Raw genomic sequence first — 13370 nt, 5'->3', positions numbered from 1 at the left:
TTTTGTCCCACGTAGGATTGGCGTTTTCCGTAATGAATGACACCCACAAATGACACTTGTGTCTATTTTTCCTGAGATTTCAATAAATTCAGATTTCCATGACTTTTTCGTATGTATTCTACAATTTAATAATTACACCTAGAATCAGCGCGGGCCTATGAAAGCGCGGGGCCCACTGCGACCGCATAGGTTGCAGTGGCCTAAGACCGGCCCTGACGCCATGCTTGAAATTGGCATTCTTAAACACCTACAGGAATGCCAGTTACTCCAGGGGTACGTGAAGCACAGGTTAAGAATCGCTGACTTATTGGTACCTAGAGATGAGTTACCCATTTTTGTGTGTGTTTAAAAATCAGCAGTCCAGTCAATGACTTTTCCTTCAGTGTGCTGGTTGTAACATTTGTGATATTTTCATCATTTAGAACTGAGTTTGAAAAGGCGGCTCTCTTTCAACAAATTATCCCTGCTTACACCAGGTATGTAACACATTAACCTTATGTTTAAGCTGTCGGACTGTGTGTTAAATCGGTCCGCGCAGTTCTATACCATTAGGCCCATAAATTGTATATTATATGATGGACTTCCAGTTCTAGTTCTAGGTCTACCTGTCCTTAAAATCATTCAGTTTGAAAATGTATCGAAAACTGAACACAGGCATACAGTGAACACTATATCCTTATACGGAAAAGGCCTGAATAAGGCCTTGTGTTGTTTTTTTAAATCGCAAAGTGTATAGGCCCTGACATGATGAAGCTTACTAGTAGCACTGTCTAGGGATGTAAGCTATTACATTATTTCGGAAAATGTGTAAGGTTTAATTAGTAGGGAACTAGTAGAGTCTATAAAAGATTTGTTTTAAATACTTCGCTCAGAGGGCCCCTCTTATAAGATAATACTATAAAACATTTAACAATTTAATACGTGCCATAAGTAGCATCCATGCGGCCCTTATTTTATAAAATACAGACGTGACTTCAAAAAGGAATTCTCACTGTGGTCCTACCGGCCCATTGGGGTATCGGCCCAATGGGAATTCGCCCGAATGCCCATATAGCCAGTCAGCCCCTATGTTATGAAGTAAGAGAAGCTTGCCATACAGAACATTGGCTGGGAAACACCAGTCCCTTCTGTAGATATTGTAGGGACAACGTCTTTAAGTACAGACGTTCCCTGTAAAAAAGATGATTACAGTCTACGCGTATCGAAACGTTATCCGATACTAAGATCGCTTATTAGTTTTATTGGCTGAATCGACAACCCGCTTACATGAATGTAAAAATAAATAGGCAGAAAAAGAAAAAAGGAAAATATAAAAACTACTTTAAAAAAAAAATACGATTTCTCTTTTATTTGAAGGCCGGATTTACCATAGTGTAAAACCCATTTAGCGTGCCTTCACATTTCATTCAATTAAATATTTTTTAACATGCTTATAAAAATTATTATACTATATAAATATATAATAATATCATATATTCATTTTCAACATCATAAAATAGAGACTAAATGAACAGGTTGGATTGCTCTTTCTTCATAAATATGACGTTTTTAGATGTATTATTTATAAGTTATATTGAAGCTACAAGAATGTAGGGGTTTCCACAAAAATTCCTGCCTAGTGTCTCCACCAAACTAAATCTGGTAATGTATTTTTATACAACATTAGAAAAGTCAAAGTAAGCATTGTTGTAAATACTTGTATTCACCTTAAATGACACATATACTTAAACCTTGTAAGCTCAAATTGTACAAATATTGTTCAGATATAGATTTGCAAATTTTTGCTTGTACTTTATAGAGTTACAATATTAAGTACTTCCATAAGTTTCTTATTAATGTGTTATTGGTTTGTTTATCTCACTTACAGTGAAACGTGCATAAAAAACTATCGTTGTATATCAAATATCGACAAGCTGATAACTTATATATATGAGTCTGGTGTGAATGTACACTTTGGTTTCTTGAAGTTATGTTTTTTGTTTGGTGTAATGCACAAATTGTAAGACAAATGTCCATATGGACAATAAAGATTATTATTATATATATATATAATAGACCTCATTCACCAATCGTAAACAAACATTTAGCCACGTGATAATATTGTTAAAACAATGAAAAAAACGTATCACGTGACAGTTTTTATGGATTAATTTGTATAGAAAGGATAGAGAATCACGTGGCTAAATGTTGTTTGTTTATTATTGGTGAATGAGGTCCATTGATAGTAAGGAGTATGTAGGTACGTATGCCTCGCACCCCCCTTGCCCTCTCTCACTACGCCTCTGCATTTAATGTGATGGTTCATGTCATTCATATATTGACAGAAGCAAACACGCTCTGCAACTACAGTGTTTTACCTTTACCTTTACCTATCCCTTAGTCTGTTGGACCGTTGGGGCACCAGGCAAGATTTGTCGACCGTCTTTCTCCATTCCTCCCTTTTTTTTGCCTTGTTCAGAACCTCTCTCAATGGCAGGCCTGTCCATTCTTTAATGTTGTCCTCCCATCGCTTTTTCTGTCTGCCTCTTCTTCTTTTCCCTGGCACTGTTCCCTGAAGAAAGATCTTTGCGAGCCCCGTAGATCTCGTAATGTGGCCAAAGGTTTTAAGCTTTCGTTTTTTCACAATAGTAAGTTACAGTGTACAACAACAAAAAAAGACTTTTTGGTACGAAAATATCAAAACCTGTTTTTTTTTTTACCTGCGTTACTTCCAAGCATGAAAAGAAACGTTTTGGCGGTCTCTGATTTTGTGGAAACACACACTCTCTCTCTCTCTCTGTAGTATTATTTATATTTCAGATTTTGAGCTTGTTAATCGTTAACATTTATTTTATTCGCCTTTTTTCCTCCCCAGATCGACCCCAAGCATCAATGGCTGAGTCCATTGACCCCGAAAGTATGAAAAAACTTGCTAAGATTGTTAAACATCGAAGTAAGAGACTAGTAAGGACAAGGTCACAACTTAAGGCTTTAAATGAGTTAGACAATTTGCCTTTGGCAGAACTCAGGACAAGACGGGAAGAGGATACATCAAGGGACTCGGAACTGGACGAGATGGCCACCTCAAACGTGTACACAGATGTTGAGAATCTTCTAAGTCAGAATCAAGACCACTCACAGGAAGCTCTTAACAAATCGCTGATGCTAGTCGCTAAGTCCGGACGGAAGCTTAATCTTATACAGCTGCTGAATCGTGGCGCCGATCCTAACACCACGGACAAAGAGAAAAATACCCCTCTTATGTTCTGTGCTCGTCAAGGACTTCTCGAAATGGTCAGAATTTTGCTGAACAAAGGTGCGAACGCTTCTATGAGAAACGCCAGAGGAGATACAGCTTTAATATTGGCCATAAGGATGTCCGGCTCAGCAGACATGGCTCGCTTGTTGTGCCGTCATGACAACGTGGATTTAAAAAACAACAGAGGGTACACAGCTCTGAGGAAAGCAGTTGAGAGCGCGGACATTGGGGCGATGCAGGTCTTGATCTCCAACGGCGCTAATGTATCCGACGCTAAAGACGGGGAGACTATTCGGGATTTGGCAGACAAACTGGGTCTGCTCAAATTCGTTTCTGTCTTTTGTGACGGAAAGGCGTCCCAGCTCCCAAGACTGTGTGCAGCTGTGATGTACAGAGACTTCTCACTGATGAGCACTTTAATCGCATTGGACGTCAGTGACATCAATCAAAGAGGCTCTGGTGGGAAAACTGCTCTGGAGACGCTCTTAGACTTAGTGCTAGTTGAGAAAAAAGGTTTGAGTTCCGTGGACAAAGACATTCTCAAACTTTTGATCGACAACGGATCAGACGTCAACGTCAAGGTCGTGAGGAGGTCAAAACAACACAAGCGAATGAAGAGCTGCAGCCCTTTATTGAAAGCTGTTGAAATCGGCGATGTAGATGTAGTGAAATGGCTCTGTAGTAAAGGCGCCAAAATCAACGAGTTTACTTCATTTGAACAGTTGACGCCATTAATGATGGCTGCGAAAGACGGCAAACCGGAAATAGTTCGATATTTGCTTTCCATCCAAGCAGACGATAATATAAGAAACAGCGAAGGCACGGCCTTAGAAATAGCAGTCAAATGTAAGCAATTAGAATGTGTCACAGTTTTTCTAGAGCAGAAAGCTGAACAAGATACAAGTGCGGCTTGCCAGATGGCCATTGGATACAAAGAACTGTGCTTGTTAGAGGAACTAGATAAAAATTTTACAATAGACTACAACGACACACGCCTTCTAGAGTGGGCTATTCTCTCTGGAAGGAAAGACATCTTACTGTTTCTTCTCTCTAAAGGAATGGACTCCGGAGCGAGGCTAACCAAGCCATATTACGTATCATTTCACGCCATCTCTACGTCTGTCTGCCCACTACACTTGTGTGTTATGGAAGAGAGTAAGGACTTGATGGAAGCGCTGCTTCAACACAATGCTGACATCAACATTGTGGATGCAAACGGCGACACTCCCCTTGTTCACGCCAGTGCAAACAGAGACTCCAGATTTTTGGAGACGCTGTTGAAGCATGGCGCTGACGTGAATCTTCGGAACAGGTGGGGCGAAGCACCAATATCTATCGCTGTAGAGAATTCAATTGTAGAAAACGTGAGGCTATTACTAGATGCTGGGGCTGAATACGATTTTTTCGATCAATCTCAGAAATCGCCACTGTCATCGGCTCTTGAAACTGGAAATCTAGAACTAGCTTTCATATTCATAGACAAGGGAGTTAATACAGATGTTGTCTTAAGAGATGGAGACTCTTACTTGACTCTGTTGCTGAAAAAATTACAGTTCGAGGATGACTTGGAACTTGCTGAGGACATGATTGAGCTACTGCTCAGACAGAATCTGGATATCCACAGACGAGACAGGGATAACAGCACCGCATTTATTCTGGCCTGCAAGAGTGAGATTAACTGTCCGGCCATTAAAAAGCTCCTACTTGACCAAGGCTCTGATGTGAACGCTATAAATGCGCTGAATGACACAGCATTATCTGTGGCAATGCAGAAAGAGGATCTAGACATGGTGAGAACTCTTCTAGAACGCCAGGCCAAGTTCCACTTAGCGCCCCATGTCCAAGAAGCTGCCCACTTGTTTATCGTAAGAAATCAGATAGACATGTTATATTTAGCCTTTGGCAAAGGTATATACCCCCACTGCGCGTCTCGCGGACAGCTGTTTTACAATGTTTACAATGAAAGGTGCCGCCTCAGAAACGTCTCGCCTTTCTTGCTGGCCATGCTGCAGCAAAAGTTTGACCTGGCCACGTTTCTCTTGGAGATTCGTTTTCTGACCAAATTCGACGTGACGACTTTTTTAAGCATGGATTTTTTCATAGAGAATTTTCAGAGAAGGAAGCTGGTGCAAGGGGAACTATTCGACGGCCTTCTCTCTCTGAAAACTCTCAGCTTCGTCCATGTATCTGACTTACTTGGGGCTACTTCAGACAGGGAAATCAAAGTCAATCAACTGCCGATACCAAACAAAATCAAACAAGAGCTTCTGTTTGAGGATGTTCCCAATTACGTGATATATTAAAACCAGTTTTTTTTTTAAAGTATTGTCTATCATATCTCTTTATATACTGAAATCTGAGATTTATGTTTAAAGTAATGACTAGCCTGAATCACTTCAAACTTTGAGTTTATTATTCTCTTGCTTTTATTCATATACTCTTTTTTTTTACTATTTTAAACGATTTTTAGTCTGTGACAACACTTTTGTATAGATAGTTCATAAAATGAGCAGGCAGATTGTAAAACAAAGAACATCAGGAAAGTGACGTCCAACTAGTTGCTCAGTCTAGTGCTGGATCTAGTTGCTCAGTCTAGTGCTGGATCTAGTTGCTCAGTCTAGTGCTGGATCTAGTTGCTCAGTCTAGTGCTGGATCTAGTTGCTCAGTCTAGTGCTGGATCTAGTTGCTCAGTCTAGTGCTGGATCTAGTTGCTCAGTCTAGTGCTGGATCTAGTTGCTCAGTCTAGTGCTGGATCTAGAACTAGATGTTTAGTTGAGTACTAGAGCTAGTTTTTTTCAGCTGAGTACTACATATGTTATTGTATGTTTATTATAAAGAAGTCGAATGTAGCCTTGATTACATACAGGCATGATAACATCTTACACAATAGATCTAGACCTACAGTTGTACTAACATGTCGTGCTAATGTGTCCAGCTATTTTAATAATCTTGTTTTGCAATTACGCCTGAACTTAAATCTCATTTTGTTGTAACTAGTTTCCACATTTTTAACTAACGATGTGAAGCTCACTGAAGGCATGTTTTAAAATACTCATCATTATGTATGTAACTTGATGAAAAGAGGTCAAGAAATGAAATTTTTACATGTGACAAAACTAAATTCTTTAAATATTTGTATATACTATTTACATTTTTTGATCGTATGTAGCTTGGTAAATTTTGTGTAACCATTTATTTTTACAATCCTTTGAAATGTAAAATCTGAGAAATGTCCTGTAATGATTATTATTTTTTTAAAACTAGGAGATAGAAATTGCAAATGATTAGTTTAGGGATTAAAACATTTTCATGGATTTTAATTTTGTTTTGAATGGAAGGTCTTGCTCAGTTGTTAAGTATCAACGTTAAGCTATATTACTTTGATAACATTCATCTAGCCACAGGTCAAGTAAGTTATGGGGTATGATCTACATTGGATCATTTTTTTCTTACTTCCCAAGACTCCCGACAATACTCCCAATCGACCTCCCTTTATTGGTCTCCAAAGTTTCAGCAGTGCTCTTTCTTCAGCGTTTTTTGTTTCTACAGCGTCTTTTTCTCAGCGTTTCTTTCAAGGGCTTTTCTTCCAAGGGCGTTTCTTCCTAGGGGGTTTCTTCAAACGGCGTTTCTTCAAACGGCATTTCTTCCTACTGTACTTGACATTTTGAAAATTAACATTTCCAATCACTAGCTCAACTTCCCCTCTTTAAACGGAAGTCAAAGTAGCTCTAGACAGTTATCCAAACCTTTATGATTTTTTCTTTTCAGCTTACCAACAGAAGATAGTATTTGGTGAATATAAAATTTATATTTTTTTTACTTTTTTCTCAACATAACTTTTTGTGCTAACAGTGAACGTGAGGTGGAGTGACGTTTTTCTTCTCCCGAATGAAATATAAAACTTCATTATTTAAAACTTTGTGCAATTTCTTGTTAGACAAAGAAGGCATAAAGGCAAAGATTAAAAAATATACAGTTTTGTCAATATTTTTTTATAGATTTTTATATTCGCCCCAATTTATTTTTTTTAAATTTTGGATTATTTTTTGTCTAGATGCAGGATAATAACTAAACCATATTTAAAATGTAGCATTACTATGTATGCTCATGATGTATAAAACAGAAATAAAGTACGGTATACATGAAAAATATGGTTTCACTCTCAATCGTTGATGTCGTTATGTTCTTGTAGAATATCAAAGTATTTAAAATCTAATATCTGGTTTAGCTGCCAACCTGTTTATTTATTTTGAATTGTCTATTATGTATTAATAAGGTCCCTGATTGATTGATTGATCGCTCATTACTAAACGGAATCTATAATTTTGAGCCTAATATTATTTTGAATGATCAAGACTATGGCTTGAATATTCCTTGTTGTGACCTTGTATTATGATAAGGTCATAAGACCAGTGACTTCTGCTGTGCTGGCAAGTTAGTCCAGTGGTATTTAGTGGCCCCAAGTTATATTACCTAGGCTATTAATTATAACCTCAAAATATATAACTTACTGAGACATACAAGTAATAACAATGAGATTTCATTTACAACTAATAAATAGTTTATTTAGGAACAAAAGAAAAAGTACATTAAAAAAAACGGACATAAAGGCAAACAAAAGAAAGTAAAATAATGAAAAAAAAATAGTAGGAAAGGCTCAGTTCAAAATAATGTACACTGGTCAGCTCAAAGACTCAAGAGAAAGTGGCAATTGTAAATAGTTAACACAGACTTAAACAATGTATTAAAGGGGACTAACTCTTATTTAAAAAAAGTAGCTACCCTTATTGACCCTCTTGTCACACTTGTCCATCGGTGAGTTCGATTGGGGCCGCCTCTGAGTTTGTGTATTAACACAAACTCTATTTACAAATAATCTTTTTAAAAATTGATTCCTGTATTGTTTAGTACTGTTAATAATTGTGCAAAATTTCAACTTTATCCGAGAATAGAAAATGGAAAAAAAAAACATGTACAAAATTTGCACCAGACAAACAGACGGAATGAATAATATTAAAGTTTTGTAAAAAAAAAACTGAATTTTTACTGTATCTTTCATAAAATAAAAATTACAATAAAAAAGAAACTCACAAAGACTCATTGAATGCCTTGAGCCAAAGAAAATATAACGTCATTGCTTATATAGAGAACAGAAATTTAAATAAATTTTGACAACGTTTACTTGCAAAGGGAGAAGATCGTCTCTCGAGACGCAAAATATAAAACCAGTGATGGGCAAACTACGGCCCGCGGGCAACTCCGGCCAGCTGAAAGGTTTAATCCGGCCCGTCAAAAGGCTTGTAATAAAAATTAAAAATAACAAGTTCAAGTTTTTAATTCCCGATGATCCACTGAGTAATATTGCGATTTTTTTTATTTATTCACACAAAGTTGCTGTTCTTTGAGTTGAAGACATTGCCATTATGATTTATTATTATGTAATACCCGAGAGTTTTCAGATCACATTTACGACACGTGTCTCGGAGGAAGAGGATTTATTTTTTCGTGAAAAAATACGCAATACATGTACATACAATAGTTCCAATTAATCTAAATTCTAAATCAAATATAAAATATAAATGATTTTTATAGATATCCGATCACGACGTTGTATGTTTAAGATGCAAGATTTCTTCGTTAGTAAATATAAATTGGAGTAAAAAAAACTGGAACCGCCCGCCCCCCTTTTTTTTTCTGCATAATGAGAGTAGTGGGGAGGGCAATAGATTTAATGGTCCTCCTCTCCCTCCCAGTTAATTAAACCTAAACTATAGATGGGGCCAGAGGCGTAGTGAGAGGGGGCAAAAATGGAACGCTGCGCCATCATCGGGGGAGGGGGCGCCACACGCAGCCTATATTTCTATGTGATGTTCAAGGAAAAGGGGGGGGGGCACCAATAATTCCTTCGCACCTTTGGGCTGAGCGGTAAAGCGCTTGGCTTCCGGACCGGGGTTCCAATCCTGGTGAAGACAGGGATTTTTAATTTCGGTATCTTTGTGCGCCTCTTGAGTCCACCCAGCTCTAATGGGTACCTGACATTAGTTGGGGAAAAGTAAAGGCGGAAAAGTAAATGCGGAAAAGTAAAGGCGATTGGTCGTTGTGCTGGCTACATGACACCCTCGTTAACCGTAGGCCACAGAAACAGATGACCTTTACATCATCTATAGACCACAAGGTCTGAAAGGGGAACTTTACTTTTTCTTTACTATACAGTTTGATCACTACGCCTCTGGACGGGGATAGCGTATTTATAAGGAAATAAAAAAGTGTTATACTATATAATAAATAATCTAAATTCTGTTTATTAATATATCAACATTATATATCAATCTTAACCTATAGGCGCATAACTTACATACATAGATATAGGGGCTAGCCATAGAAAGTTGTGGTACAAATCACCTGAATTCCAAATATTTTATTTCTTACAGTATTGTTTTCCTATCAGTGGCTCCATGAATAAAGTAAATCTTCAAGAATGCACATCAATAAATTGAAAACAAAAAATATAAGTAGCATTACTTTCGATATAGTCACTGAGAGTGTTTTGTAAGCAATTAAACGAAATAATAATGTAATAGGTAAAGCGAATGTGTCAATGTAAAAATAGTGTGAATAATGCTATCAAATCAAAATAGCTAATAGGCTTAAATCCATTTTTATTTAAATTAAAACATTTGCTTTTGAATAATCTAGTGGATTGGATTTAAATGTATGTTAAACGTAGCTAATGATCCTTTCACGTTATTTCAGTTTCGCTACGAAAATAAAATTAGTTTTGCGAAAATGGTTTACCCAAAGTCGATACATTCTTATCTATTAAAAACGAAAAGAGCGATAGCTTTGTTAAATAAATGGGATTATAAAGTGAACAATTAAACGAAATAATTTTTAGTACGCGATTCATGAATGAATATAGATCTAGGCCTATCTCAACTCGGCTTCGCAGCTTTCGTAAACGAATGTAGCTTTAGAAAACCAATTTTGAATGTTTATTTGATCAGAATATGAAATGAATGGACTTTAATTAATATATTTATGTGTTAAAGTATAGAACTATCTGTTCGAAGAGAAGTTTTATCATCTTAGAGTTGAATTAGAGTTTTAGATCTAGGGATGGGATTATAAAGTAAACAATTAAACGAATTAATTTTTAGTACGCGATTCATTACGTATTGTCTAATGAAAGAATGTTCGTCAGGAAATCTGTAGTCACAGATATAAGGAACTAATTAATGTAAAAAATGCTTTTGAAACACAAAATTGAAGGTTAATTTTATTATATAATGAAATCAATGGACCTTCCTTTGTATTTTCATGTGTCAAAGTAAAAAACTATCTGCGCAAAGTGTATTTCTTAAAATTAGATCTAGGTCTAAATCCTTTCTATCTTTTCTCATGTCAACATTGTAGACATGGCCTAGATCCATAAAATACTATAGCTGTAATAGAGTCGGACAACTTTATTTTTTTTGAGGGTCTTACATTTGTTTTAGGGCTACAATACATTCACTAAGGTCTAAGTTGGTACCCAAGGAACATTCCTGCCTAGTTTTATCAAGATTGGTCAAGCGGTTTTGATGTCTATAAGTAACATACATACATACATACATACATATATACATACCCCTCACATTCTACTTTATAATATAGATATGTATATATATATATATATATATATATATGTATATATGTATATATATATATATTTATATATATATATATATATATATATATATATATATATATATATCTCACTCCGACAATTATGACACACAGCGAGCGACTTACAAAACTATACAAGTGTATTTTTTTTTAAAATAAATACAAGTAGGTACATGCTCTGTGTAATTCATCGTTGAGAGACAAAAAAAAGTTTAACGAATATTTATGATCAGATCGGCTAAGATTAGATCTACTAATTAGGTTTACTATATAATACAGTAACTACTGTAGCCAAAGATAAATGTCTGTGCTTGGAAGAGAAACAAAACTTGTTAGCCGATTTTCAATAATAAGTAATGTGTGAATGGCATATACATGCCCGCGGACGTGAATGCAAGGGAAATTAAAAAGTAATTATTTAAAAATAAAGTGGTCTCTTCAGTTATTTCCCCTGGTCATTCATAACGAGGACACAAAAACTATGATTAACGGAGACTACTGACAGACAAGTGATGTAGCCAGGAAAATTGAGCAATAAGAAACATGGTAGGTCCTTTGTCTATTCCGGGGGCGCGGTGGCTGAGTGGTTAAGCTTTCGAACCCGGGGTCCTGGGTTCGAATCACGGTGAAGACTGGGATTTTGAATTTCGGGATTTACGGGGCGCCCCTGAGTCCACCCAACACTGACGGGGACCTGACTTTAGTTGGGGAAAGCAAAGGCGGCTGTTCGTTGTGCTGTCCACATGACACCCTGCTTGTTAACCGTTGGTCACAGAAGCATCTACCTCATAGATCACAAGGTCTGAAAGGGGAAACTTTATAACTTTTCTTTATCTCTTCAGTTTTCGGTGAATGGAAACATGGGTAACCTCCTAAATTTGTTTCCTATACAGATTAACTCGTGATGGAAAGTTATTAGTGCAAGAAGAACGACGTAGTGTGAAAAAGGGTTACATGTGAATTACTTACAATCTTTCCATTTTGAAATTATAAAGTGTTACTTTCAACACTTTGTGTCATTTCTCCACAATAAAAAAAAAAAAAAAGACGCCTGCCCAAAATTTCGGGGAAATAGGAGGATCGGCTGAGTCTGTTAATGTGGGGTGGGGGGGGGGGGAGGGATCAGCCAGTGTACGTTTCTAGACAAAGTAAATATTCAATAAAAGACGGGAAAAGACTTAACAAATGGAGGAAAAACGTAATGTCATTTCCTAGACAAACTTTAACCCCCTCTTTACAATTTTGTTTTTTATAATGCTATAATTTTTTTTATAATTCATTGACTTTGTCTGCGTTGAAGGTGTCAAAGTAAGTAGAACAAAGATAGTACCGCAAAACCAGGTAAATTACTGCGGTATTCCTTAAATTTCGAAATCTAATACAAGCCTTGTATATGTGAATATTTGGCCAGACTACGTATTTCTTGATACACCTGGAGACACAGACCCCTGTAGTCACCTATTAACACCTGGAGACACAAACCCCTGTAGTCACCCATTAACACCTGGAGACACAGACCCCTGTAGTCACCTATTAACACCTGGAGACACAGACCTCTGTAGTCACCTATTAACACCTGGAGACACAGACCCCTGTAGTCACCTAGTAACACCTGGAGACACAACCCCTGTAGTCACCTAGTAACACCTGGAGACACAGACCCCTGTAGTCACCTATTAACACCTGGAGACACTTAGAGACCGCCATAGACACCTAGTAACACTTGGAGACACTTAGAGACTACCATAGACATCTAGTAACACCTGGAGACACTTAGAGACTCCCATAGACATATAGTAACACTAAGAGACATTTAGAGACCCCCATAGACACCTAGTAACACCTGGAGACACGTAGAGACTCCCATAGACACCTAGTAACACCTGGAGACACGTAGAGACTCCCATAGACACCTAGTAACACCTGGAGACACGTAGAGACTCCCATAGACACCTAGTAACACCTGGAGACACGTAGAGACTCCCATAGACACCTAGTAACACCTGGAGACACTTAGAGACTCCCATAGACACCTAGTAACACCTGGAGACACGTAGAGACTCCCATAGACACCTAGTAACCCCTGGAGACACTTAGAGACCCCCATAGACACCTAGTAACACCTGGAGACACTTAGAGACCCCCATAGACACCTAGTAACACCTGGAGACACTTAGAGACTCCCATAGACACCTAGTAACACCTGGAGACACGTAGAGACTCCCATAGACACCTAGTAACACCTGGAGACACTTAGAGACTCCCATAGACACCTAGTAACACCTGGAGACACGTAGAGACTCCCATAGACATATAGTAACACCAAGAGACATTTAGAGACCCCCACAGACACCTAGTAACACCTGGAGACACGTAGAGACTCCCATAGACACCTAGTAACACCTGGAGACACTTAGAGACTACCATAGACACCTAGTAACACCTGGAGACACTTAGAGACTCCCAT

At 37.5% G+C, this 13370-nt stretch overlaps 1 protein-coding gene across 1 annotated transcript; it reads left to right on the top strand.

Moving 5' to 3' along the window:
• The first annotated feature begins 359 nt into the window (after positions 1–359).
• Positions 360–7369, top strand: LOC106073700 (putative ankyrin repeat protein RF_0381). Its single transcript, XM_013234328.2, has 2 exons — positions 360–476; positions 2855–7369. The coding sequence occupies exon 2, from the start codon at positions 2872–2874 to the stop codon at positions 5539–5541; it is 2670 nt and encodes an 889-aa protein (XP_013089782.2). The 5' UTR covers positions 360–476; positions 2855–2871; the 3' UTR covers positions 5542–7369.
• The last annotated feature ends 6001 nt before the right edge of the window (positions 7370–13370 follow it).

Source organism: Biomphalaria glabrata, chromosome 18 (assembly GCF_947242115.1).
Source record: "Biomphalaria glabrata chromosome 18, xgBioGlab47.1, whole genome shotgun sequence".
NCBI lineage: Eukaryota > Metazoa > Mollusca > Gastropoda > Planorbidae > Biomphalaria > Biomphalaria glabrata.
The sequence above is the reverse complement of the archived record's forward strand: the minus strand, read 5'-3'. Positions and strand labels throughout refer to the sequence as shown.

What these genes read in the sequence shown, in the direction of transcription:
- LOC106073700 (XM_013234328.2), top strand. Translation starts at nt 2,872, where the DNA reads ATGGCTGAGTCCATTGACCCCGAAAGTATGAAAAAACTTGCTAAGATT.